Source organism: Microtus oregoni, unplaced genomic scaffold (assembly GCF_018167655.1).
Source record: "Microtus oregoni isolate MIOR12 unplaced genomic scaffold, Mior012 000023F_ref0000262, whole genome shotgun sequence".
In the NCBI taxonomy this organism is placed as follows: Eukaryota; Metazoa; Chordata; class Mammalia; order Rodentia; family Cricetidae; genus Microtus; species Microtus oregoni.
The window spans coordinates 26,238,650-26,264,681 of NW_024543082.1; the positions used below are offsets into that span (position 1 = coordinate 26,238,650).

The 26,032-nt window shown below is 35.1% G+C and overlaps 1 protein-coding gene across 15 annotated transcripts in view; it reads left to right on the forward strand.

Moving 5' to 3' along the window:
• Positions 1 to 26,032, forward strand: part of Stxbp5l (syntaxin binding protein 5L) — a 231,324-nt gene that overhangs the window by 77,618 nt on the left and 127,674 nt on the right. For 14 of the 15 annotated variants that reach the window (XR_005976222.1, XM_041672858.1, XM_041672860.1 and 11 more), the window contains 4 exons: positions 6,337 to 6,471; positions 9,739 to 9,802; positions 19,247 to 19,330; positions 23,890 to 24,013. Coding sequence is in view for 14 of the 15 variants with exons in the window: in XM_041672858.1 (XP_041528792.1) it covers positions 6,337 to 6,471; positions 9,739 to 9,802; positions 19,247 to 19,330; positions 23,890 to 24,013 (407 nt within the window). In the remaining variant the exon portion in view is untranslated. The remainder of the gene's footprint in view (positions 1 to 6,336; positions 6,472 to 9,738; positions 9,803 to 19,246; positions 19,331 to 23,889; positions 24,014 to 26,032) is intronic. The other variant, XM_041672872.1, reaches the window with a different exon arrangement.

Genomic DNA, 26,032 nt, shown 5'->3' on the forward strand with positions numbered 1-26,032 from the left:
TTTGAATTACCGAGACCTCCTGATGTTGCAGTGGAGTGTGAGCAGCTGCGGCTCCAAGGCCAAGGGGCTCCAGGCCGCAGGCACTGAGGGGCTGCAATGCTTGCAAACACCCAGGGACTGCCTCGAGGACCAACGAGGCAAGAACACTAGGCCCGCTTCCAGCGCAGGCCTCAGGGCGCAGAAGCGCAGCACTACCGGGCAATGGCCTGGACCTCTGTGTCAGCCCGGGGCAACCGGTTGGGACAGGGTCGGGGGGCCCACTGCTCAGCCCTGCAGGGCCTCCATGTCCCTGCTCAGCAGGAAGTAGCCAGACAGATTGACAATGCCCAAATACCCTAAAAGATAATTTAAGTGGGGCCCCTTCAGTGGTTGCATAGCAGCAATCCTGCTTTCCTGAGTTCCCCTCCACTTCATGCACCAGTTTGGACCCAGAACGCAGCTGGGGCTAGAAGGCAGCTGGAGCAGAGCTTTGCTAGGTGGCTGTGGTGGAAGGCACATTGCCTCAGCCCAGTCAGTGCCTAGCTTGGCAGATGCTACAGCAGTGCCAGGGAGCATCAGCAAATGCAACAAGTGCTGGAGCTAAGACAAACTGGAGCAGGAGCGCCAAAGAGCGAAAGAGGCAGAGCGGCTAGACAAGGAGCGCCAGGCTGTGGAGGAGGCCAAATCTGCCATAGCCAAGCAAGCTGTGGACCAGATGAAGAACCAGGAGCAGCTGGCAGCAGAACCTTAAGTTGCTCTCTTGTGTTTTCTAAAAGCCAGTATTCTCCTGAGGAGATGCTGTCACTTTCTCCTGAGTACAGGTTCAATCAAAGTGATCAAAAGGTTGTGTGGTCAGGAGGGTCTTCTGTTTTATAAAAAATTTAGGGGGGAGATGTTGGGAGCAGTGAGACCCCAGATTCTGAATTTCTTGTAATCCACTGATCTGAGTGCCTACAGCTGCTCTGAGCACGAGACCTTCAGGAGTTCCTGATGGCAGGAGAGTGGTTTCTGGTGGGGTTGGCCGTTGCGTGGCTATCTCTATATAATCTGCCCGTGAACACAATAAAGGGGGCATTCTTGGGGAATTCAAGGATGACCTGTGTCGCTGTCTCTGTTGTGGTTGTGTATTTTAACCTCCTGCCCCTTGCCCGAAGCTTGGTAACTGGGTGCCAGAGCACAGAGTGCAGACACTGGGGCGCGGTGTGATGCAAGTATAGTTTATTTAAAATCATGAGATTGTTTTATTTAACAAAAGTTTTGGTTTTTTATGGTGAAATTTTCTACTAAAATTCCTGCGTATCAGTATTTTGTCTTAAGATACTACAGGACTCACAGGAACACTATCACTTCTTTTCTGACAGTTGGGTGTTTTTTTTTTAGTTACTGTCATCCTCCTCCTCAGTGCTCTTTCTTCTCCTCCTCTCTTCATAATTTCACCTTTAACAAGTTTTAGGGGATCAGATAGCCGCATCCCGGCTATCATAACAGTAATTTCGGCTCAGCTCCTGAGAGCTGAAGAGAAAGTAAACAGTAATCATTCAGCCACAGAAAAATGCTTCCTCCAGCTGTTCTGTAGGATTGTCTGATAAAACTTGCCATATGAAGTCTGAACATGGTTCAGACCCACCTGGTGCTCCTTTCATAAAATGCAGTTTGTGATTTAGGAAGTCTGTATGAGCTTGTAATAAATGCTCTGATGTTGCTGATCAGTAGACTTTTTACTTGAATAGCAAGGACTGAAGACGTTTTATAAAAATAAAATTTCAGGTTAATATGTCCCATTCATACTTAATGAGTCACATCTTCTGTGACCGGAATCTTAGAACACACACTAAAATTAGGTGTTTTTTACCCTAAAGATCTAAAGTATTTAAAATATTGGTATAGTTTAGTAGATGTGCACCAAAATCTTTCCCAAATAGTTTTCAAACAATACTAGTAGATACTGTTTCAGAAATCCTGGGCACCATTTCTGGTGGGTTTTTTTTCCCACCTGCAACTCAATACATACTTGATTCAGCATATTTAAGTAAGGCAGTGCAATTATACTCTACAAGAGACTACGATCTTAGTTACACCCCAGAGTAGTCATACCAGAAACCCAAGAGTTTATTGGCAGCTACATGAGAAATAGTCATAGCTAAAACAGATTGGAATTTGTTAGAAAAAAGACCTTCAAAGTCAAATTATCCCAATGAATTTCTTTGTCTCTCTATCTACCTACCTATTTTTCATACAGAATCTCTTTACATAGCCAGGCTAGCCTTGAACTCGCAGAGATCCACCTGCCTCTGCCTCTCAAATGCTGTGATTAAAGGTGTGCAGCCCTATGCCTGGCTCCAGTGAATCTCTTAAAGAAAAATGCAAGTGATTTAGTACCATTTTCTTTTTAAAATATTTTTGGCTTATGAGATATGACACTATTTCTTAAGCTGAGGACTACAGGCATGCTTCGGGATTGTGAATTTTCTATAGTAACTTCTACTTAGAATGTTTTATTTTTATGTTAAACTACTAACATTCTAAATGTTTTGAACAGATTGTTTTATCCAAACATGCTGCTATACAGGTTTAGTTTACAAAGTTGGATTTGTTTTTATAATTGTTAATACCAAGTACTTTGATTTTGTTATGGATTACTAACATATCAGAAGTGTACTATTTATGTGTTAGATGTTTTGTAACACAGAATTGTCTCAGGGGAACAGAGGAATAAGTATTGTTAGGCTCATGGTTTCAAATGTATCAGTCCATAATTACTTGAGTGTTTCTGCACCATGGAGAGGCAGAAAATCATGGCATTAAGGACATAAGTCAAAATGATTCATCTCAGAGAAGCCAGACGTGCCTGAGACAACAGGCATTCTCTCTTCTCTCTCTTATTTTATCCAGACCCCCTGCTATTGGATAGTGTCATTTATATTTAGGGCATGTGCCTCTTCTGTAGTTAATAATTTCTGTAAATATCTGAACAGATGCACAACATCAGGGCCAAAGATGTAGCTCAGTGTTAGAGTATTCACCTAGAGTGTGTTTGATGCTCATCACTATTTAAAAATTATTAAAAATTAACTCATGCCAAATCATTGTAAAATAATATATGACCTGCTATGAAAGAGTTTAAAGCAGCTCAGTTGATAAAAGTGGTGAAAAAAACACGAAGTACAAACACACCAACCTTGAAAGAACTTGGCTCCAAACCCATATCAATATTGTTATGTTATAAAAATTCAAATATTACTTAAATTACAGGATTTCTAAATTGAGTCTTAAGTGAGGGTCAGGAAAAATTTTGATAGTATGTACATTATTTAAGTGAAAAATGCTTATTTGTATATTGACCTTTAATAGTCTAATCCAAAAGAACTTTCATCTTCATAATTTTCCTTACTCTCCAATGAGCCTCTTTTAACATTTATATAGACATTAACACGCTTTGATTTTTATTTTTTTTTGTGTATTTGTTTTTTGTTCATCACGTATGTATCGGATAAAAAGGATGGAGTGTGTGTTATAAGTTTTTATAAAGACTTACTCAATGAAGGTTGAATTGATGAGTGGGTGGAAAGCTAAGAATATCTTAAATGCTTTGTGATAGTCAATATGGACAGGGAAACAAGATTATTCTTCCGTGGCTTACATATAACAGATTAAAATTATTTGCATATTAGGTGGCATTAGTCAAAATCAGTTACAAGTGAAGACTTAATAAATAAAAAATAAGTTGTATAAAGTTATCAAATAATTATTAGGATTATTAAGTACACATAACAAGTATGTTCATACCCTTTGTCCATGTCATTCATCTTAAGTAAGTCAAACTGTTTTGTTCAGATAAAGTTTGGAAATCTTTTATGGTTATTATAACCCTGTACCACCCATGAGTGATGGGCGGCACAAAAGACCTCATCTAGTTTCTTCTTTACTTACCATCATTAGGGAGTTACTTCACAGGCCAGTTCTTTCTGTTGGGATTTTTCTTCTGTATTTTATTCTTCCTGTTCTATAAGGTCTGTTTACATTGGAATTCTACCTCCTGCTTCAGGTTTCCTTACTGAACGTGGCAGTTCTCAGATTTTATGTGCTAACTGCCCAGATGGCTGTGTCACATCAAGGTTTCCTTAAAGCTCTGAAACTGTTTTCTCTATCTACCCATGATTTAGAAGATTTATTTCCCTGTGATCTTATAGCTACTTTAAAATGAGTCCATTTTCTATTAAAGGTTAAATTGATCATTCATTGCCTAGAAACAACACCATCAAGTTATTTCCTGTGTATATCCTTTGGAGATGGCAATTCTAGACTTCATATTTTAGTCAAAGATTTCCAGTATCATGTAGGTTATTCATTAATTAGAAAAAATCCATTAACTTTGCAGTTGCTTATATCACAGCAGGTTTCTAATGATTTTAGTGTCGTATGCCTGGAGCTTTCCACAGGATAGATAACATTTGGTTCAGAGAGATGGAGATTGAAAACTCGATGTGCAGGTTAAAATAGGCACTGGATACACTGACTATTCAGCGTCGACTTTTGTACAATTACACTCACACGTTTCACTCTTGTGTGTATTATAGAATGGAGTCACGTGAATTCACTATTCACATTCTTTTTAAAGTTGATCTCTTTGCCTAATGTCAAAATTTTGTTCAGCTCTTCTGATAGTTTAGTAGATAATCTTCCAGGTGTACTCCAGGAAATATTTGATGCAGTAACATGTTCTGGAAAGAGATTATCTGGGAATTTATTGTCTTAAGAGTGTCTAGAAGAGCACCATGAATGCAAATTAGAGAGAATAATTGCAATGTTAATAGATAGGTAGTAGTCCTGGTGGCTCTAGCCCTGCAGTGGTTCTCAGAGCTCACCAGGAAGTCCATTATGAAGATGAGAAGAGAATAATGAAACTAAAGGAAGTCCGGAAGCAGTGGCACAGGTCTGTGATTCAGCACTGCTACAGTAAGATGGGAAGTAGAGGAAAGAGAAAATCCCCACAGGACAACTAGCCTCAAGAATGCAGCGCTGTGGGATGTGAGAGAAACTCTGCCTTAAACAAGATGGAAATGAACCAGTACCTGGGGTTGTCCTCTGACCTCCACATTCACACTGTGGCACATGTAAGCCCTCACACACAAATATGCATTTCACATTGTGCGCGTGCGCGCGCACGCACACACACACACACACACACACACACACACACACACACACAGACACCACTAAAGGAAAAATAGAAGGCTTCTCTGGCCTTACCAAACCTTCCCCCTACTACATAAATGCAAAACATCTTCTGTAGATAACTACTACCTCTTCATGAACTCTGAAATTTGCGTTCATTATGTCCCTAATTTATCTTTGAGCTGACTTTTATTTCAATAAATAAACTGTGGAGCTCAGTGTGAAGATACTAATTTTGTAACTGAACAGGAATGCTTTGCCCCACTGTTTTGCACTGAATACCTATTAGCTGTTGGACTTTGGCAATAATAAAGCAGTTTCAGTCTTATGCATGCATCTATACAGACAAAAGTAAAGCTTTATAGGACAGAGGTTTATATAGTATTTGTATATAATACCTAGAGCACTTAGAGTTGTCGCCATCTCAATAGACAGTTTTAAATTACCTTGTAGAATGCTTCCATTTTCAAAGTAGATACCTACTCATAGTTTTATAAGTATTAATTATCAGTACATTCTCATTTTGAGTTTGTGTGCATTGTGGTTTAATAAAGATATCTTCAAATAAAGTTCAATTTTCTGCTACTGAAAAAGATCTTAAGTTTCTTCTGCGTAAAACAGAAATATATACTTATTTGCATTGCTGAATTCAGAATGACAGATAGTGAAGTTGATCTCTTAGAAATAGTGATGAGAATGGTGGGTACCAGAAGAGGAGGCTTTGTGAGAAGGAAGGGTGCCGGGGAAGGCTGGGAAGGTTGATTAATGGGCACTATATGTCACATATGAGAAGGAAGCTCTGAAATACTGTCACACAGTGTGATCTTAAAGGACAATAATGTACCACCGTTACTAATGCTGGAAGAAAAGATTTTACACGGCTTTATAATTTAGAAATGATAAACCGGATTTAAATATTTTCAGTGTACATATGTATCAAAAATCACATTGTTTCCATTATTATCTACAACTTTTATATTGTCCATTGGTCAAAAATTTAAAACTAGACACAGTAAATTTATACTTATAATAGACACTTAATAGTGATTGTTATTATTTTTAATGATACATTATTTCCTATCACATATATAAATATAACTTATGTAGTGTGACATGTGTAAGGAAAATGTATTGATCAAATGAAAAATTTAGATATTTTAATTGTAATTTTCTTTCTTTCAGAATTACTTACTGTCATCTACCTTTCCAGAGTAAATGGCTCTATGTTGGAACAGAAAGAGGAAATACACATATTGTAAATATTGAATCTTTCATTCTTTCTGGATATGTCATCATGTGGAACAAAGCAATTGAACTGTAAGTTTGAACTTGGTTGTCATTTTATTTGACTAAAATATTGTATATATTACATGACCTGTTTGGATTATAATGCAATTAACTTAAATAAAATTGAACTAAAATAAAACCACAGGTAATTTAAAAATAGATATAGATGTATCAATGTATTTTGTACATTACAAATACTGTGAATAATAAAAGCTTACAAATATCAACCATAGTAATAAAATATAGCACTATAAAATGATATTGTAATTAACATTAACATAATCATAGTGAAAATGGATTGTTTTATATGAAAATAATAACCAATAGACATTATTATTAATGATAATAATTTATCTGTTGCCTTGTTAGAATATAGTTCTCAGAACAAAGAGAAGCAATTACTCAATCTCCTTCATGTTTTGACTAACAACTTGAACTTTTTGTTTTATTTCATTATTTTATGTGTATGGGTGTTTTGCCTGCATGTTGGGTCAGTGAACAATATGCCTGCAGGGCCTGTGGAGGCCAGAAGAGGGCACCAGATCTCTCGGAACTGGAGTTAGGGGTGGTTATGAGCTGCCATGCAGGTCCTTTAGAAAAGAGCAGGCAGGGCTCTTAACTTCTGAGCTATCTCTCCAGAACTACTGCTTTAGCTTTGGCAGTAGTATTTAAACTACTGCACATGTAAAATGGGAAACGTTTCAAATCTACAGTCTTATACACTTCAAGTATCTATTTGTCTAGTGCACACATAAACATAGTTTGGGTCTGTTTTTTTTTTTTTTAGCTTTTTTAAAAACTTTTTTTTTTTTTTAAATTTTACATGCCAATCCCAGTTTCTTCTTCCTCCTCCCCTCCTCCTCCCTCCACCTTTACCCTACCCCACCCCACCCCACCCAATCCACTTCTCAGAGAGGGTGAGGTCTCCTACTGCAAGTCAACAGTCTTATCACACTGAGGAAGGACCAAGCTCTCCCCAACCTCCCCTCCACCCAGTATCTAGGTATCCCTCCATAGCGAATGGGCTCCAGAAAGCCACTTCATGCACTTGGGATAAATACTGACAGTGGCCCCAGAAACTGCCCACCCCTCCCCCACCGCCATCAGTTCAGAGTCAGTGAGCTCTGGCTAGCTGTCAACTGTCTCTGTGGGTATCCTCATCATGATCTTGACCCCTTTGTTCATGTTATTGCTCCTCCCTCTCTTCAACTGGAGTCCAGGAGTTTGACCCAGTGCTTAGTTGTGGATCTCTACATCTGCTTCCATCATTTACAGGATGAAGGTTCTATGATCTGATCACAGGGGAAGGGCACTTCAGGCACCCTCTCCACTATTGCTTAGGGTCTTAGCTGGGGTCATCCTGTGGATACTTGGGAATTTCCCAAGTGCCATGTTTCTCCCTAATCTCACAATGGCTCCCTCTATCAAGATATCTTTTTCCTTGCTCCCCCTCTCTGTCCTTCCCCCAACTCAGCCATCCAGATCCCTCAAGTTCTCCTTCCCCTTCCCTTTGTCCCCTTCCCTTTGTCCCCTTCCCCTCCCCATCCATCCTCCCCCTTGTCCCCCATGCTGCCAATTGACTCTCTCCAGGGAGATCTCTGTATTACCCTCTTTTAGTCTATGTTTTAGTAAGAAACAGTTTTATTTGTTGCTAGTTTTATACATGTTGAGTCCTCATTTTCCTACACATTCTGTTAACTCACTGAAGTGTTCTTGTTTTTTTTTTTTTGTTTGTTTTTTTTTTTTTTTTTTTTCGAGACAGGGTTTCTCTGTAGCTTTGGAGCCTGTCCTGGAACTCGCTCTGTAGACCAGGCTGGTCTCGAACTCACAGAGATCCGAACTCACTGAAGTTTTAATTAAAACACTATTTTAATGAATCTTAAATCTGTTTAGGTAACAGTTATTTCTCTAATCTCAATGATTTTAATTATACTAGTATTTCCAAAGTGCATTCCATAGAATTTAATTCTATGATTAATATAAATTTAAATATCAACTCCCAGTTTCCTAAATTGTCTTTTAATCTCTCTCTACTCCTTAAGATACATTAGAAATATCTATCTCAGAATTTTTTCTAAGTTATGTTTTGCTAGTGGTACTTTCTGAGGTTTTGGAAGTTAATGTTAGAGAAACAGACAAAAAATAAGCCAACATGTTAATAGTCATTATCTTTAAGTAGGAAAAAGGCAGCATAAAATATTTCCCCTTAACTCTTGAGATACTATAAAATAATTACTTTTATACTCTAAAATTTCATTACAAATAGCAATTTAATGTTGAATAATCTTCTGAACCAAACCACTTTTATTGTATAGTAAGGCTCTAAGTGGAAGAGTCTAACATATGGTCAAACCTGTATTTCCAAAATATATTCCTCTAACATGATTTTATGACATATCAATAGTCATAATTGGAAACAATTGAATATATGGTTGTATTTGCATGCAGACTTACTATGCATTTTTAATAGGTAAAATATTTTACATTGTTTAGAGTTTCCAAACTTTTTGATTATGGATTTTTCTTTCTATGAAACGTCTTGTTTTCACTGGTTTATCATGCAATACATTTTAACAATTGTTGTTCCACCCAAATCCAATAGACAGATGGCAGTTTTGGTTTATTGACTTACTATTTATTAGAGAATAATTAAGAATACTATTCTTTATAAGGAGCATTTATCTTTCTAGAACACGACAATAATATTTAAGTATTTATTACATATAAGTATTTATTACATATATAGAACTAAAAAAACTCTATAAACTGTTCTTTGTAGCCTTGTTTAATTTCTTTGAGAATATATTCTTGAATATAAATAATTCTGATTTTTAGGTAGAACAGTGATCTCAAACTATTGAATGTGATCTATCTTTTGCCATTAAATTTTGATATATATATATATATATATATATATAATCTGAAAAAATATTTTTTCGATAAAGGTCAGTGGTACTATATCCAGTTTTAGATGAGAAAATACACTATCAATTGGGTGAATGAATCAATTCACAAAATTTCCCAGTATCTAATCTATATAGTAGTCCTTTGATTCACTTTGAGAAATCACTGTAAGAGAAGCCTAGAATGACTGACCACTTTACAATAGTTCCTAGGATTTAAATAGTCCTTACTTTCTGTGAGGGCTCTTTGTGGATTTTATGTGTCCTTAAGAAATAAAGTAGAACTGTGCCAATTCCGCTTAGCCCTACAACACTGGAGTGTATTCAAGCTTAATTTTAATTTTGTTGTCATTCTCTGGTGCCTAGTTTTAAATTATTGCTATTAATTTAACAGATCCACCAAGACTCATCCAGGCCCAGTTGTTCATTTAAGTGATAGCCCAAGAGATGAAGGGAAAGTAAGTACGCTGCATCATTCTCACTTTGGTTTTCCTTGTTTTTAGAAAAAGATGTTTTAAACTGTTTCTTGAGATTTAACATCTTAATTGGTTTGTAGCATTCAGTGGCATCTAAAAATAATACTTAAAGTATGAATGAGCAAGTAAACAAATAAATGGATATTGTTGCTACTAATGCTTTAAGTTTTTAGTTCGCCTAAAACTAAAATTGAATCTTAAATATGCACTGTTGAAGGTTACAGAGCAGATTTTATTTCTAAATATATGATTTACCTTAGTAGTATGATTAACTTTGTAATTAATCATGTATTTGTTATTTGGCTTTGGTATTAATGAAGTCATAACTAATATCCAGTAATACAAATTAGATAATTTTGATTTTCTTTTAAGTATACATTAATATAGAAAATATTTGCCATTTCATTGGGATAAAGTCCAAGGGATTAGTGAAACCCACCTTCGAGTGTTTCTGTGCTGGAGTTTCTAAAGATGGTTAGAAAATGAGGCCTCTGACTTGCTCAATGGAGCAGTCCCTGGTCGGGTGGGAAAGGTAGGAGATAGAGTCTAGTAGCTCACAAGGGAGTTCTTGGGTCTATTTCTCCCCTGGCCTCTTTCTAGATGTAATTTCTTTGCTTTATGGCCTTCCCTGACATGAAAAGCTCAGTTCCTCCTCATCCTCAAGATTAATAAGGACTAACTGTTTGAAACTATATATCATAATAAATCTTTTCTCCCTTTAATTGATCTCCTAGATATTTTGGTCACAGCTATGCATATGTAGCTAACACATTATTAATTATAAAAAATCATGATTATTTCATAATTTCCCTTTGATAATGAAATAGTTGGTAGCTTGAGTTCTAAAACATTGTCTTTATGGATATTTTGTCAAGTATGTAATTCTTAGTAAGTACCATAAAAATTATAATGATATTTTTTACTGTAGTTTTACATTTTTTGTGAATTATTTATTTTTAAAGGATAGGAATTGTGTAGTCTAACAAAGATCCAACATGGAAGGCAAGTTCAACTGATGAAGCAATATTAGGTACATCTAAATTGATCTATAAATAGAATGTAAAGCTATTTGTCGGAGTTTATTTCTTGTTGACGAAAGCTTATGAAGCTTCAATGTATAAAAAGAACTACAGTTAAGGAAAGCTGAGAGTGGGAGAAACAGTCTTCCCCAGGCAATAGCGTACCAACTGGTTGTTCAATACCTAGTGGTCAGTCCTTAACACACACATAAGTGACATTATGCAGACTGAAAGGGTTGATCATAATGTGCAAAACTGTACATAAGTATCAAGGAATATAGATATAGATATATGCACACACAGACAAACTCCCATATGCATGTAACAACCGTTAATGAAAACTGAGGCCATTAATTCAAAATAGAGGAAAAGGGTATATGGGAGGGTTTGGAGGGAGAAAAGGGAAGGAGGAAATGATGTAATTATATTATAATCTCTAAAACAAATTTCAAAATAAATTGTCCTAGATCTTTAAAAGGCAAATGAGGCAAGCTTTTTCTGAAGTAAATAAAGTTCTATTTCATGTGCAGGTATAGTTTCTACTGGGATGTAGAAGAAGCACCCTCATTGGCAGTCAGGGAAATGTAGTTACAACTTTCTCATCAGGCTGGCAAATATTAAAAATAATAGTACTAGATAGTGGAAAAGGCCATGCAGCTATGCAGACATAACTAACACATCATAATATTATAAAACTATCCCAATTATTTCATAATTTGGATTAGACATGCAAATATATAGGCACAGAAAACAATGTTATTAAAATAAGACACATGCTTTAAATAATTTGACTTACACAGCAGAAAAAAAAATGACATCTTGAAAATTACAGGCAAATGGATGGATCTAGAAAACATCATATTGAGTGGGGTAACCCAGACCCAGAAAGACAAATATCATATGTACTCACTCTTAAGTGGCTTTTAGAGAGACATACAAGGATCTAATCCACATGGGAAGTAGAAAAAGACAAGATCTCCTGAGTAAACTGGGAGCATGGGGACCATGGGAGAGAGTTGAAGTGGGGAGGGGAAAGGCAGGGCGGGGAGCAGAGAAAATGTATAGCTCAATAAAATCATTAAAAATATAGTAAAAAATAATAATTTGACCTAGATAATCTTCAGATATCCACACTTTATGTGAATAAGGAATAATATGTCTATTAACTGAAAGCTAAATAAATGAATGTTGATACACAGATAATGGATAATTCACTAAGGCACACTTTAAAAGAAAATTCCAGAGCAGTGAGGCATTAAACTATGTGAATAATGCACCTGTATTTGTATGTGTACTACATACTTTAAAATATTTCTCATAAAAAGTTCACATCCTTTATGTTAACTTAATTCTATATACTGATTTAGATTTATTGCTGTTAGGAGTTAACTTTTTTACATTTAGTTTGTGTGGGAGTGGGGCATGCATCTGCCATGGGTGTGTGTGGAAGTCAGAAGGCACCTTGTGGGGTTGGTCTTCTCTCATAAATTCTGGGAATTGAACTCAGGTTATCAAACTTGGCTGCAGGTACCTTTACCTGCTGAACACATATTGCTGGCCTCTGACTTAATTTTCATTAAATCATTTTGATAATAGCTGATTATTGTTAGTATATAAAATACTGTTTTATTAAATGGCAGCATCATTGAATGTTTTGTTTTTAGTATCTGTTCTTAGATTCTCTGGTGTAAATTACTTATTAAAGTCTAACAAATATAGCTTTTGCTTCTTTTTCTACATAGAGAGTTATATGTATCTTATGTTTTGTTGGCCATGACATTATTGGATATAAATGATTTATTCCTGGGTTTAGAGTTTTAGCTAGGAAGTTGAGGCCCTAGATTCTGGCATCATCTACTCACCCCTCACTTCACAAAAAGAACAAAAATATTCTCAGCTATTTCTAGTATTCTGAGAGTTTTAAATTGTAAATGACATTGAATTTTATTGAACGTGTTTCTACATCTTTTTGGATTCTCTAGTGTTGTCTCCTGACACTTCCCTGCTTGTCTCACTTTAGGTTTGGAAAGGTTAATAAACTTCTTACAGCCTTATTTCTTGAAGTTCACTAGCTATAAGCAACAACACCCCCTTCTTCTCACTAATTCTAGACTCACAAGGTTTCTACAACATAAAGTATACCTTCTGCCTTTCCTAAAAATTGTCACAGGAGTCAAATAACATGACTCTCTAGTGAAGAGATATTAACTTCCCAAGAATCAATTTTAACCAATGTCAGACAAGAGACAGGGAATGAATTATGCTCTTCCCTTTAACTGGGTTGTTCTGTCATGATTTAGAGACAAGGCTACAAGTCCATACCTTCCAGATAATTATTGATGTGTCTCGTCTGACTCACCCCATGAAATAATGGTTGGCATAATTTTGAGTCATCTTGCTTCCTCTACACTTTTCCTTTAATAATGTGGTCCAGAGAATATATTTATATAATAAATCATAACATCTGCAATCTCTTTCTTTGAGTATGTTGAGATTATTGCTCCCCATGGGATCTTTATAGTTGGATTTTCTTCTCTATAAAGTCAAAGGATTTGTTGAAGATACCAAGTGGAGTGACATTAAACTATAGCATACAATACAGTCATAATTACCTAAACATTTTTGTGTGGTTAATTGGAATGGGGACTCCTGGAAAGGCAAGACAGTGAGAGATCAAGTACTTATTGTAATGGTCTGTCCTGTCCCTTTAAGAGACAAGCCCTGCCCACTCCCCCCACCCACCACCAAGGCAGATCTTCCTTCTGCTTCCAGCCTGAATACATTCCTTTCTGTATCTCTCCCAAAGAGGCAGCTTCTCCCTTCTCCCCACTTCTCCCCTTCCCCCTTTTTTTCTCTCTCTCCCTCCTCTGCCTTTCTCTGCTCTTCCCCCTTCTCTTCTTCCCTTACTCCCTTTCCCTTCCATAACCCAATAAACACACACCCACTTTCTCTGCATGGCATGTCTCTGTTTTTCACCTGCCATGTGACTCCTGCCTGGGTTCTTCAGCCCCTCATGGCCTATGGGCCACTTGGGGAACAGAGCAGTTTTATTTTTGCCATGACACTTATGATATGGGTTAATGACGCCATAATGATGTGGATAAAATAGCTTTTTTTGACGGCACGTGTTTTCTTGTACTAATATAAGCTATCATACTGAGATAGCTTAAAACAGCAAACATTTATTGTATTACAGTTCTCTGTGGCAGAAAACCAACAGCAGCCTCGCTGAACTCAACTCCTTTCTAGAAAAGAGGCTGATTTCTTGCCTTTTCACAAGCTTCACACAGCTATTGACTGGTAGCTCCCTTTGGTTTTGGAGTTGACAATGAATTTTATCCCCAGCTTTGTCCCTTGACAGCACTGTCTTTCTGATCACACCCGGAGAAACTTCTCTCTTAAGGACTCACTTCATTAGTTTGGCCCACCTGGAAAGTATAAGGTACCTCTTGCCTGTCAATGTCTGACCTTAATTACATAATAGAGGTCTTTCCTGGCATGTGACAGATTTTTATTTATGGTGCTGGGGATCAGACCCAGTGTTTTATGCATGTAAATACATGCTTGTATCACTCTTAAGCACTGGACTATTTGACATATGGGGCCGTTTTTTACTCTGCCTACAGAAAAACATTGCCAAAATTGGGATCAAGAACTGTTTATGAAGAAACCAATTGTTATCCCTTTGATAAGCCTGTGTCATTATTAGGAAAGAACATTATCCCAGGTTCCTAAAAATTATTTTCTTAAAGCTACTATGGCAAATGAACACAGACTGAATGACCTAAAACAATAAATATTTAGTTTTTCAAAACTCTAAAAGCCAGAAGTCTTCAATCAATGTATTGGTTAGACTGTGTTCCCTCTAAAGCTTGGGTTCCCAACCTGTGGGTCTTGATCCTATTAGGGGTTGATCATCCCTTTAACAGAGCTCTCCTAAGACCATTATAAAACACAGATATTTACATTATGATTCAAAACAGTAGCAAAATTACAATAATTGAGTAGCAGTAACAATAATTTTATGGTTGGCAGTCACTACAGTATGAAGAACTGTATTAAAGGGTTGTAGTTTGGAACCACTGCTGTAACATCTCTATGGGTTACTTTTCTTGCCTCATGTAGCTTGACTTGAAGCATAACTCCAACTTCTGCATTTATCTTCTTATGACTACCTTTCCTGTCTCTTTGTGTCTTTTCCTTATCTAGAAGGTTACCAGCCACTGTGTTTATGGTTGGATCCACTCTAAGTCCAGGGTGATTTTATCACAAAATTCTAATGAATTGTACATTTAAAAGACCTTATTTCAAAAATAAGGCTACATATTTGAAGTTTTGAATGAATATATGGCTTTATTTTAAAATCATGCTTTTCAACTATCACACCTACAACAGGGAAACATAAAGATAACCCTGAGAAAATTGTAATTGTTTGAAACAGCCTCAACTTTCATGAACCCATTTGACCAGCAAAATTATCCCTTTCAGCCGGGCGGTGGTGGCTCACGCTTTTAATCCCAGCACTCGGGAGGCAGAGGCAGGCGGATCTCTGTGAGTTCGAGACCAGCCTGGTCTATAAGAGCTAGTTCCAGGACAGGCTCCAAAACCACAGAGAAACCCTGTCTCGAAAAAAACAAAACAAAACAAAAAAATTATCCCTTTCACTGTTGCTTATAGAAAATAATTTTTCTGCTTTAGGAGACTGATAATTATATTCACACAGATAAATGGAGTCATGAACTCAGGTGTAAAACCAGAATCACACCTCAGATATCATTACAATCTAACATCGATACATAAGTCTTTCTCTATAAGGAAACAGAATATACATAAAATAAGTAGAATATATATTTACAAAAGAAACTGAGGACCTAATGTTGTTAGTCACCAAAGGAATACATTTAGCAATGATTTTTAAGGGTTTGAACTTGGAGGCTGTATAGAAGTCAGTGTATTACATAGGGCATGTTTTGGGTATAATCCTTTGGTGAGGACACATGCCCTAGTAGTTTACAGGGCTAATCCTTTGAAGCCTTGATTCAACAGAGACATATGGTAACTAGAGATACCAACTATACCTTCTAATGCAGTATTAAAGAAGGGATCAGATCAGAAGAAGCAAAAATGGAGAGTATTAACTAAGTCACCTCCCCAGTGCTGCCTAAGAGCCCTCTAAGGGTGCTGTTTCTACTTAGTAAGGCAGGAATACTCTGGAAAAGAAGGTAACACATTTACAACAGTAGGTAGTGGCTATCTTTTTTAGGCCTTTGTTGACAGCAGGAAATGATGGCAAAGAGCCAGTCTCCATAATATCTGTGGGGATTGAATATCTAGTTGTTAGAGGCCAGGTGGCAATATTTAACCATCTGACAGTATGGGTATAAATTGCTGTAAAAAGCAGCTAGGCTATAAGGGCAATACATGAATCCATGATATTAACTAATAAAACAAAAGCAGAAATACAATAAATGAAGCCAGTCTTATGCCTGTCTTCCCAGCTCTTTGGGAGGCTGGATCAATCAGATCACCAATTCCAGGTCTGCATAACAAGACCACACCTCAGTAAAATAAACAAAATGTGAAGAAGTCACAAAAGACCACAACAAGTTTTTCTTTATACTTGTGATATATTTAACTTTTTAAAATCAATATCTTTGCATATTAGCAAAACAAGAAAAAACATAAAGAAAGCTGATACAAAAAAGGCTTTAGTAAAATTCCCTTCATGATGAAAATGATCTTTTCTCACTCTAAGGGAAAAAAGGAACTTTGTGGACCCAAAGCTGTGAAACTTACACAAAGCTGTGAATATATCCTCCTTAATGCTGAGTTTGTTTTTCCCTTTGGGCAGAAGTGAGACAAAGATTCCTTCCATTTAACATTGTTTAGCTGTTGGCAATATTGGTAACTTTTCATATATATTTTTAAAAGTATAAATTTCAATTAATATTTATGTGTATTTCATTATGTAGTATTTAAAAATATTTTTGTTAATACTTTGAGAATTTCATATATTATTTTTGTTCATAACTGTCCCCAACTCTTCATATTCAACCCCATCTCCCTACCCATACAACTTCTTGCTTTCTCTGGTTTTAAGCCCGTCTAATCTGCAGTCTCTTACTTTCTGCACATTGGCCTTGACCAGTAGCAGCACGGTTTTAGTTCTCATTTACTGCACAAAACTTTTCTAATGAGGGACGAGAGACCCATTAGTCTATGGGTATAGCAGTAAGCCTTCAGGAGTTGGTTTTACACAATATCCATTTAGCAAAATAATAGTGGTAGATTCTCCCCTAGGGCTATGACTTGTACAGCAACAGCTCTTGGCCCCAGTAACCCTGCCACCTATGGATTAATCTCACAGAGCTTCTTTCTGGGTCTAGGTTATCTCACCCAGGATGTTTTTTTTTTCCAGTTCTACCCATTTGTCCTTATATAATTTTATGTTTCTTTATAGCTGAATAATATAGCATTGTATTAATGTGTCACATTTCATTATTGCATTTCATCAGTTGATGGGCACCTAGGCTGTTTCCATTTGCTGGTTATTGTGAGAGCAACAGTGAACATGGATAAACATCTCTGTAGTAAGATGAACAGTCCTTTGCTTATGTCCATGGGTAGTATAGCTGGATGACAGGGTAGACTATCTCCAACTTTCTGAAGAACCACCATAGTGTCTGCACCAGTCTACTCTCCTACCATTAGTGAGTCAGTTTCTTCTTTCTCCATTGCACATCAGCATTTGCAGTTATTTGTGGGTGTTATTCATTTATTTATTTTATCCTAGCCCTTCTGGTTGGGTTAAGATGAAATCTGAAAATGGTTTTCATTTTCATCTTCGTGATAGCTAAGGATATTGAACATTATTAAATTTTTTTCTTTTAATTTTGAGATTAGTATAATGACATCATTTCTCGTTTCCTTTCTTCCCTCTAAACTCTCAATTTAATTTTTTTAAAAATAATTTCCTTTAAGTTGGCATATCAGAAAGTTCAACACTTTTGTCAAATCAATTTAAACATTATCATGTGTAGCTCCTTAACTTTGCATTTGGATATAAGGTATAGCTAGATTAAAAATAACTCTAGGGGCTAGCAAAATGGGTCAGTGGTTGAGAGTACTTGTTACTCTTGAAGATGATCTCAGTTCAGGTTCCAACACCCACTTGGCAGCTCTCAACTGACTATAACTCCAGTACCAGGGACTCTGATGCTCAATTCTGTTCTCAACAGGAACCAGGCATGCATGTGGTCTACATACATTGCAGTCAAATTATCATATACATAAAAACATGAATAGGATAGGTAAAAATATATTTCTTTGATAATGTTTCAATTTTATGTTTCAAATTCTTTTATTTTAAAAGGAAGACTATTACTTTTCAAATACTTTATATTGATTTAAGTATAAGCACCATTGTATTGGTAGTTACATTCCTTATTGCTGAAACAAAACATCTGACCAAAGCACCTTATGGAATTAGGTGGTTTTCATTTGGAGGAAAGTCTATCATGGTACGGAAGGGGCACAGGCAGAAGCATTATCACCACAGTCAGGAAGGAAAGAGTGATGCACGCTTAGGCTCAGCAAGCTTTCTCCTGGTTAGGGGATCCACAGCCTGCGACCACGGAATGTTGCCGTCTACATTTAGAACAGGTCAACTCACCTCAACTAATCTAATTTAGAAAGTCCCCAACATTCGTCTCCAGGGTGCTTTTAGACCCTGTAAAATTTATATTGTAGGCTACAATTAGCTAATGTTAATTTAATAGAGAATTTTTAAAAAGCTTTAACTTCTAAAGGTTTATAAGCCATTAGTTTAAGCTATGTACTCAAGGCTTTGGATGTAGTTCAGTGGCAGAGATTCTGTCTGACATGTACAAGGTCCTACATTTGATCCCCAGAATGAGGGGCTACACCAGCATCTTCTGGTGAGAATATGATAAAATATTTGCTCAAAGTAAATAGAGTTGATATGACAAAATTTAAAACTATTTTATATTATATTTATATATTTATATGAGTAGCCAATTAAATATAATACTTTATCGATTATTTTGTCTTCATTTTCTATCTTTAAATTCTCACATAAACTATATTGTATCATGTTTATTATTTACATGTTTCCTTGATTCTTTCAAACAGGCAGCGTTCTCTGGTGATGTTTATATTGCAACAAAAGTTATTGACCCTTTAATTTGTTAATTGCTGTATCAGCATCTTTGTCTTCAAAAACAATTTTAAAGTAGTAGGAAGCATATTTAAGTACTAGAAAAGGTAGGACAAATCAGGCTGTGTTGTGTAGCATGCTTTTTCTTTATAGTAGTATTATAACTTTTTATTTGAACACCATTAAAATTAATATCAGAATTAAGAAAATGGTTGTTTTACTGTTTTCCAGCTTTTGATAGGTTATGAAAATGGTACTGTAGTATTCTGGGATTTGAAATCTAAAAGAGCAGAACTGAGAGTTTATTATGATGAGGTAAGTGATTTCTGCTGACATATTTGGAAAGTTTGGGGATTATGTGCCACTTTTCTGCTCTGAAGTTTTGTGCTTTACTAATATTTTTGATCACTGGAACCATACTGTCCTTACTCAGCGTTTAATATTCTTTTGTTACTTGTATAAGTTCCAACTGTTGATTATTTTTGAATGAGAATTGCCTAGTTTGGCTTTGTATCTATTCTTTCCCTATGGCACTCTTTTGATTTGTCTCATCTCATTTCTTTTATGTAGGTTCCATACTCACATCTTGCTTCTTGACTTTCAAGTTTCTAAAGGCACTAGTCAAGGCTTCCTAAACAATTCATTTTCTGTGGCTAAGAGTTCAAGACAGTTTGAAAAGCTTTTCCCATTTATTATTTATCTTCTTAGAATAATGAAATTGTTTTGTGTATAAGAACAAATAAATGACACTATCTTGAGGTAAATTTTATTATATACAATTTATTCTTGATTAGGTTTCTCCCAGATGACATTTCAGCTGGACTCTTGATTCCAGGCCTTTATTCCCATTTAGAGGAAGCTAATATGAAGACAGTGCAGCTGAGAGAAGATAAAAAGGGAACTTATTTCTTGAGGCTGGGTAGCAAAGACGATCGTCTACACCCTTAGATTAGAAGTAAAGTGGGAGTGGGACAAGACAAAAGGAAAACGCTGATCTAGCTAACACCCACTCTTATATGCATAGATGTCACATAATTTAAGGAAGCATGGAAGTAAATAGAAAACAGACTCATCTATTTCTTTTTAGAACACTTCATTTTTAGATTAGAAGAATAAAAAATATCACCCAATGGACTTCTAGTTGCCTTCGAATACTCAACATTTTCTTTCCTATTATATCATAACAATTAAAAATTTAGAGTTTTGGTCCCTAAAGATATATTTATTGGGCTAGAGAAATGTCTTAATGGTTAAGAGCATGTACTGCTCTTGCACAGGATACGGGTGTTTCCAACATCCACATCTGGTAGCTAGCTCACAACTAATGTAAGTCCAGCTCTATCGATCTGATTCCCTCTTCTGTTCTCCTCGGGCACTATACCCGTGTGCACGTACTCACACATGTATGTATACACATTACTAAAAATCAAAATAAAATCTCAATAGAAATTTTCATTTTATAAAATTCACAGTTTATTTCTTAATGGTTCTCTCAAACTAATATTTTACCATATATATGAAATAGTTACATTGCCAAAGAGTCTAGAAGTTAATTGTGTAGTGTCTGAGCAATTTGGTCATAATTGGTGAAAAACAACCATGCAAGTAATAGCACAAATTAATTATGTTCTTCATATTCACTTTCATTACATCTGAATCATAAGGAAAAATGACTCCACAGAGCAGAGCTGGCTGTTTGCTGTTGTTAAATACACAAAATGCAATGATACATTATAAATATTTCTCCCTTTTTTAAGACTAAGAGCTAGAGAAAAATACAAACACGGTTTAACTTGTTAGAGTTGGAAAAGACCAGATCAATAGGAAACCAAAAGGAAAATGCTGAAAATTATGCTTTCTTTAAGCCTAATCTGTATGAAAATAAATTTTCCAACCTTAGGAAATAAGCATATTAATTCTGAAACTGAAACTTTAAATAAAGATTAGAAATATTCTAAATTAATAGAATATGATTGTCTATATAATTTATACATAGAGATTATTTTACGTATTGATGTAAATCATATACACACATAGTTAGGTATTATACTACACATTTGTAGTTTATGTCATTCTAATAAAAGATAGTTATAAGCTTTATGTAGCTAAAAAACTTTCAAACTTTCTTATTACTTTGTCATAACTAGAAACTATCTTTAATAAATTCCTAAGATGGTTTTATAAATCATATATACTCTTCCCAGCACTGCACTTGGTGGTCTCTGCTGTAATTTTTCAAAGTCCGTTCTTAAAATTGTTTCTTTTGTTTGTTTGTGCCTATCTCGTTTGCCTCTTTTCTCCGTCTCTGATTCATTTAGATTATAGATTCTCAAGTCTGGAACACTGGCACATACTAGGTGTTTGAGAGACTAAGGCAGGAAGACAAGTTGGGGCACTAGTTTGAGGCTGGCTGAGTGATGTAGTGAGCCCCTCGCACCTCAACACTACATCTGCCTTTTGTTGCCTCCTCTAACTTATGTTTATTTGTACGGTCTCTCATTTCTATTACTAATAATACTTACTGTAGTAATCAATAAGCTTACTACAACTAACAACTCACTGGCCTTTACCCCTCTCTTAAACTTTAAATTTAAATGTCTAGCAATTTAATAGGTAAGTCAAAATAAATATCACCAGAACAGAATTTATATTACACATACCACTTTCTATGTTCTTTTTTCTTTTAAAACCAGTTTACAATGTCCATGGTAATCCTATTTTGCTCTTCTTCATATATCATAAACAATCAGTTTTTATAGGCTTTTTGATTTTGTCTTTATTTTTATTGCCATTCCTCTCTGTCATTTCTATACCCAGTACTCTACGTGAAATTGCTTGACTGGTGATGAGTCTCTTAACATCGACCTTTCTGTATATTCTTCATTAATAGATTATCTTTCAAATATATAATCAGATCATGAGATTCTCTACATTAGGATATTTGACTCCCTGTTAACAGGGTCTGAACATGAGAATTAAAGCTGTGGCACTTTTTTTTTAAAAAGTATAATTTACTACATCTTGTTAAACAGTTCACACATCTGGGACATGTTACTCACTTTCTCTTAATGATATAATTTTTTCTTACCTTCAAGATTTTTCTACTGATAATTGCTTTCTCAATATGAACTCTCTTCTTATCTCTTTTGTATTTTAAAATCCTATTAGTCTGTAGGCACCAAAAAGCTATTTGAACTGTCTAACTATCCCTTGATGATTAGTCATAGATGAATTGGATTTTTTTTTTTTAGAAATCCAGTATTATATTGAGAAATAATTAGCTGAAAAAATTGCTTTCAGCTAGTTGTTATAGGTTATGCCTCTACTCGCAGCCACACGGGAAAGGCAGTTCAAACAAAATAGCACTTCTGTCAACTTTGCTGAACTGCAGTCAGTTTCACATTCTCTGAAGCTACTTGGTCAGCAAAAGTAGAGGGCGAGAAAACGTTCAGACATACAGCCTTATCCCAATCCAGTGAAGGAGTTCATCAAGTTCAAAGCCAACTAGAGCTACACAGTAAGTTTCAGGCCAGCCTAGAATGCAGAGCGGAAATTTTCTAAGTAATAAAAAGGCAAGGATTTATTTTACAATAGTTATGGTTTTGTTTCTTCATATTGATATTTCTTCAATAAGCTCAAACCTTTCAATTTGGCATAAGGGTAATATTTTGATTCCATGGGAACTGTATATTTCCTTTTGTCAGATTGTTAATATAGTTTTTAAGCTTTTGTTTTCAAGAAAAAGTTAGCGTTGACAAAATATGACTCATATTTTTTCTTTAAATTCTTTGTTTTATTTTTTCTTGAATTGATTATTGATATTTGGTTTCCATTAAGTCCCTGTTTTGATAGAAAGAATGTGATGTAACTAAATAAACAAAAAATCAAATACCCTCCATCAGCTCAGTTACCAGCTCCTTAGTTATACACTATTTATCGTCTTGATCTCTAAAACAAGACAATGTTTCATCATTGCCCTATTTACTGAAATTCTACTTCATTTATAGTTGTAGCTATATTTTTTTCTCTCCTCCCCAGTGGGTAGGATTTCATTGGGTTAGGATGAGGCTTGGGGGCTGTACACTCTCTCATCCTCTACTTCTACTGACCAAGTAGTTTCAGAGAATTTTAAACTGAGGATCAGCAAAGTTGACAAAAGAAGTGCTATTTTGTTTGAACTGCCTGCAGAAGGGAAAAGAAATAAACAGAGAAGACAATGAAGAATGTTTCTAAATGCTTTTGTTGGAGACTGTTAGGGGAAAAGTCTGGGCATAGAAATTACAGCTAAACTGAGAAGAAATGAAAAGAAAAACAAAATCTCACAAGCCCAGGATATCATGTTGCATTTTATGTTCAGTTTAGTCTTATATTGAGGTCTGAATCATCTTTTTGTTGTTGTTGTTTAATGGTTTGTCAAAACAGCAGTTAGCTGTAACTCTGATATAATATATATTGACTGAAAATTTTACACTTAGTTATGTAAAGAATTAGTTACGTAACTGTATAAGCACACATGCTTAATGTTCTGAACAGTAGAGATGATTAATATTCACCCATATTGACCTCACTCTGTTTCTTGGGAGGAGATATTTTATACACCTTTTGATTTTCTTGCCCACTAGAACTTGTCTCATTGTATTCAACGAAATGGTTAAATTATTCACAAAAGATACAAAGATTTAGAAATTCAATATTAAATACTAATTCAGTAGATCTTTCCTTAAAAACTATTTTATAGAAGAAATTACACTACTGTAGGAATTAATACAATTTTAAAATGAAATAATTACTGTTTTCAGAATATATGATGACATAATATATCTACTTTCCCCCTCTGTACTTGTTTGTTGTTGTTGTTGTTGTTATTTTACCAGGCTATTCATTCAATTGATTGGCATCATGAGGGCAAACAATTCATGTGCAGCCATTCGGATGGTAGCTTGACTTTATGGAACCTGAAAAGCCCAAGTCGCCCTTTCCAAACCACAGTTCCACATGGTAAGAAAAGAGACTGTGGAGACTACAGAATCGCCTCTCCACAGCTTTAATTCCTCCAGTTTTGCCTTCCTTTATGTTGCAGACTGGCAGAGTGCATCGATGAGCTCTTCTATTTTAGGTTTTTTGTTTTACTGTCTTAATGGTAATCTGTTTAGTCCATTAACATTAAATATAATTACTAGGAAGACTAGATTTAGGTCTACTTATTTTTGTTTGCTTTCTGTTGTTCATACTATATTTGTTTGATTTTCTCTGCTTCTTCACTTTCAAGTAATTTAAATATTTTTAGGAATACATTTTAATTCATAGGCACTTTATCTTCTTTTCCTATTGTTTATTGCAAGTATCACAATGTTTCCTTAACTACTCAATATGTTAGTGCTAAAATTATAACACATCATTTAATATATAGACATCTTGTAACCATGTAGATCTACTTATCTATCTTCATTATCATTTATACTATAATTGTATATCATACACAGATATTGTGATTTTTAAATGGTCACATGTATTATAATTAAGAGACAAAATACTCTATAATTTAATTTATTTGTGGACATTACTCCCATTTCATAGGTCTGGTAAAATGATTTCATTAAGCTTCTATTTGAAATTATCTTATCTCCATTTTTGATGACTGTTTTGCTAGATGTAGATTTATGGTCAACATCAGGTCATAGTGTGCTAGGTGGGAATTCATGTAATATAATGACTGCTTTAATGATAGTCAATCATCTTCTAGTTTCAATGTTTTCTAAATGAGCAATCCTCAGTGTTTTGAACTTTGCTTCTACGATTTAGAATGTGTTTTCTCCTTCTGGTGTTTTCAGGCAAAGTTTTTATCTTTTATTTGCAGCAACTTAAAAATGCTTTGTCTCATCTTGTCTTGATTGTTTAATTTTTCTATTAACAGTTCTAATTTTTTTGGAACTTTTTTGCCATCTACCTTTAATATATTTTTATGTCTGTTTCTCGTTCTGGAATATGACTCAGCTTTGTTAGAACTTTTGGTGTTGTGAAAGACACCTCTGAGTCTTAACTTTTGTATTTTTTTTGTCGATATTTTTGTTACTGATTTCAAATCAACCAATTCCAACTGATTCGTCATCTGTTTACCTGCTTCTTGTTCTGCATTTCTCTTCTATTAAATTGCTCAGTTTTTTTTTATAGTTTCCCACTCAGTATCTTTTTGCCTTTTAGAAATATTTCAAAAATTCTTTCTGTCCTTTATGGTGAGCATTTCACCTTTCTTTAATCTTTAAGCTTAGGTGCAATCACCTCCTAAAACCTTTCCTTGATAACATCACCTGCTTTGCCTAACTTGTAATGACAACAATGGTGCACACATCACCCTCTTTATAATATTTTTGTTTATATCTTATATAATGTAGATATAGTCTTTTATCTTCATTTTATCAATTATTCGGTATAAAAGTTTGTTAGAAATAAGAGTAAAACTTCATGTATATAAAGCTATATAATGTGGATGTGATATAATATCATTTATACTGTAGAATGTATTTTCTCATCCCCTTTCTCAAAGAAATAAAACACTGATATAATGAAAGAAAACAGACACTATCTTTAACTAAGTTAATCAATACAGAAGAACAAAAACATGAAATTAAAAATTATATGGGAAATGCAGAAATTAAAAACTCAAAACTCTCAAACTCATAATTCTGTACTATTCTATATTATAAAATTAAGAACATGGGTGAAGTAGATAATTTCAAGGGAAATACAAAATAATGAAAAATTTTGTACAGTATTTTTATTATAAGTTCAAATCCCCATCTGTGGTTCATTTCTTTCAGCCTGAAAAACACCTTTTATTACTATATTGTTGTTAAAATAGTTCTAGGATGCATATTCAGCTTTGTTTTAGGGGAAATGTTTTTATTTGAATTTATTGTTGAAAGATGATTTTGTCCAACATGAAATTCTTAGTTGACAGTTCTTTTTTTCATTTCTAATACTTGGGATATCTTGCTCTCTGCTAATCAATACAGCTAA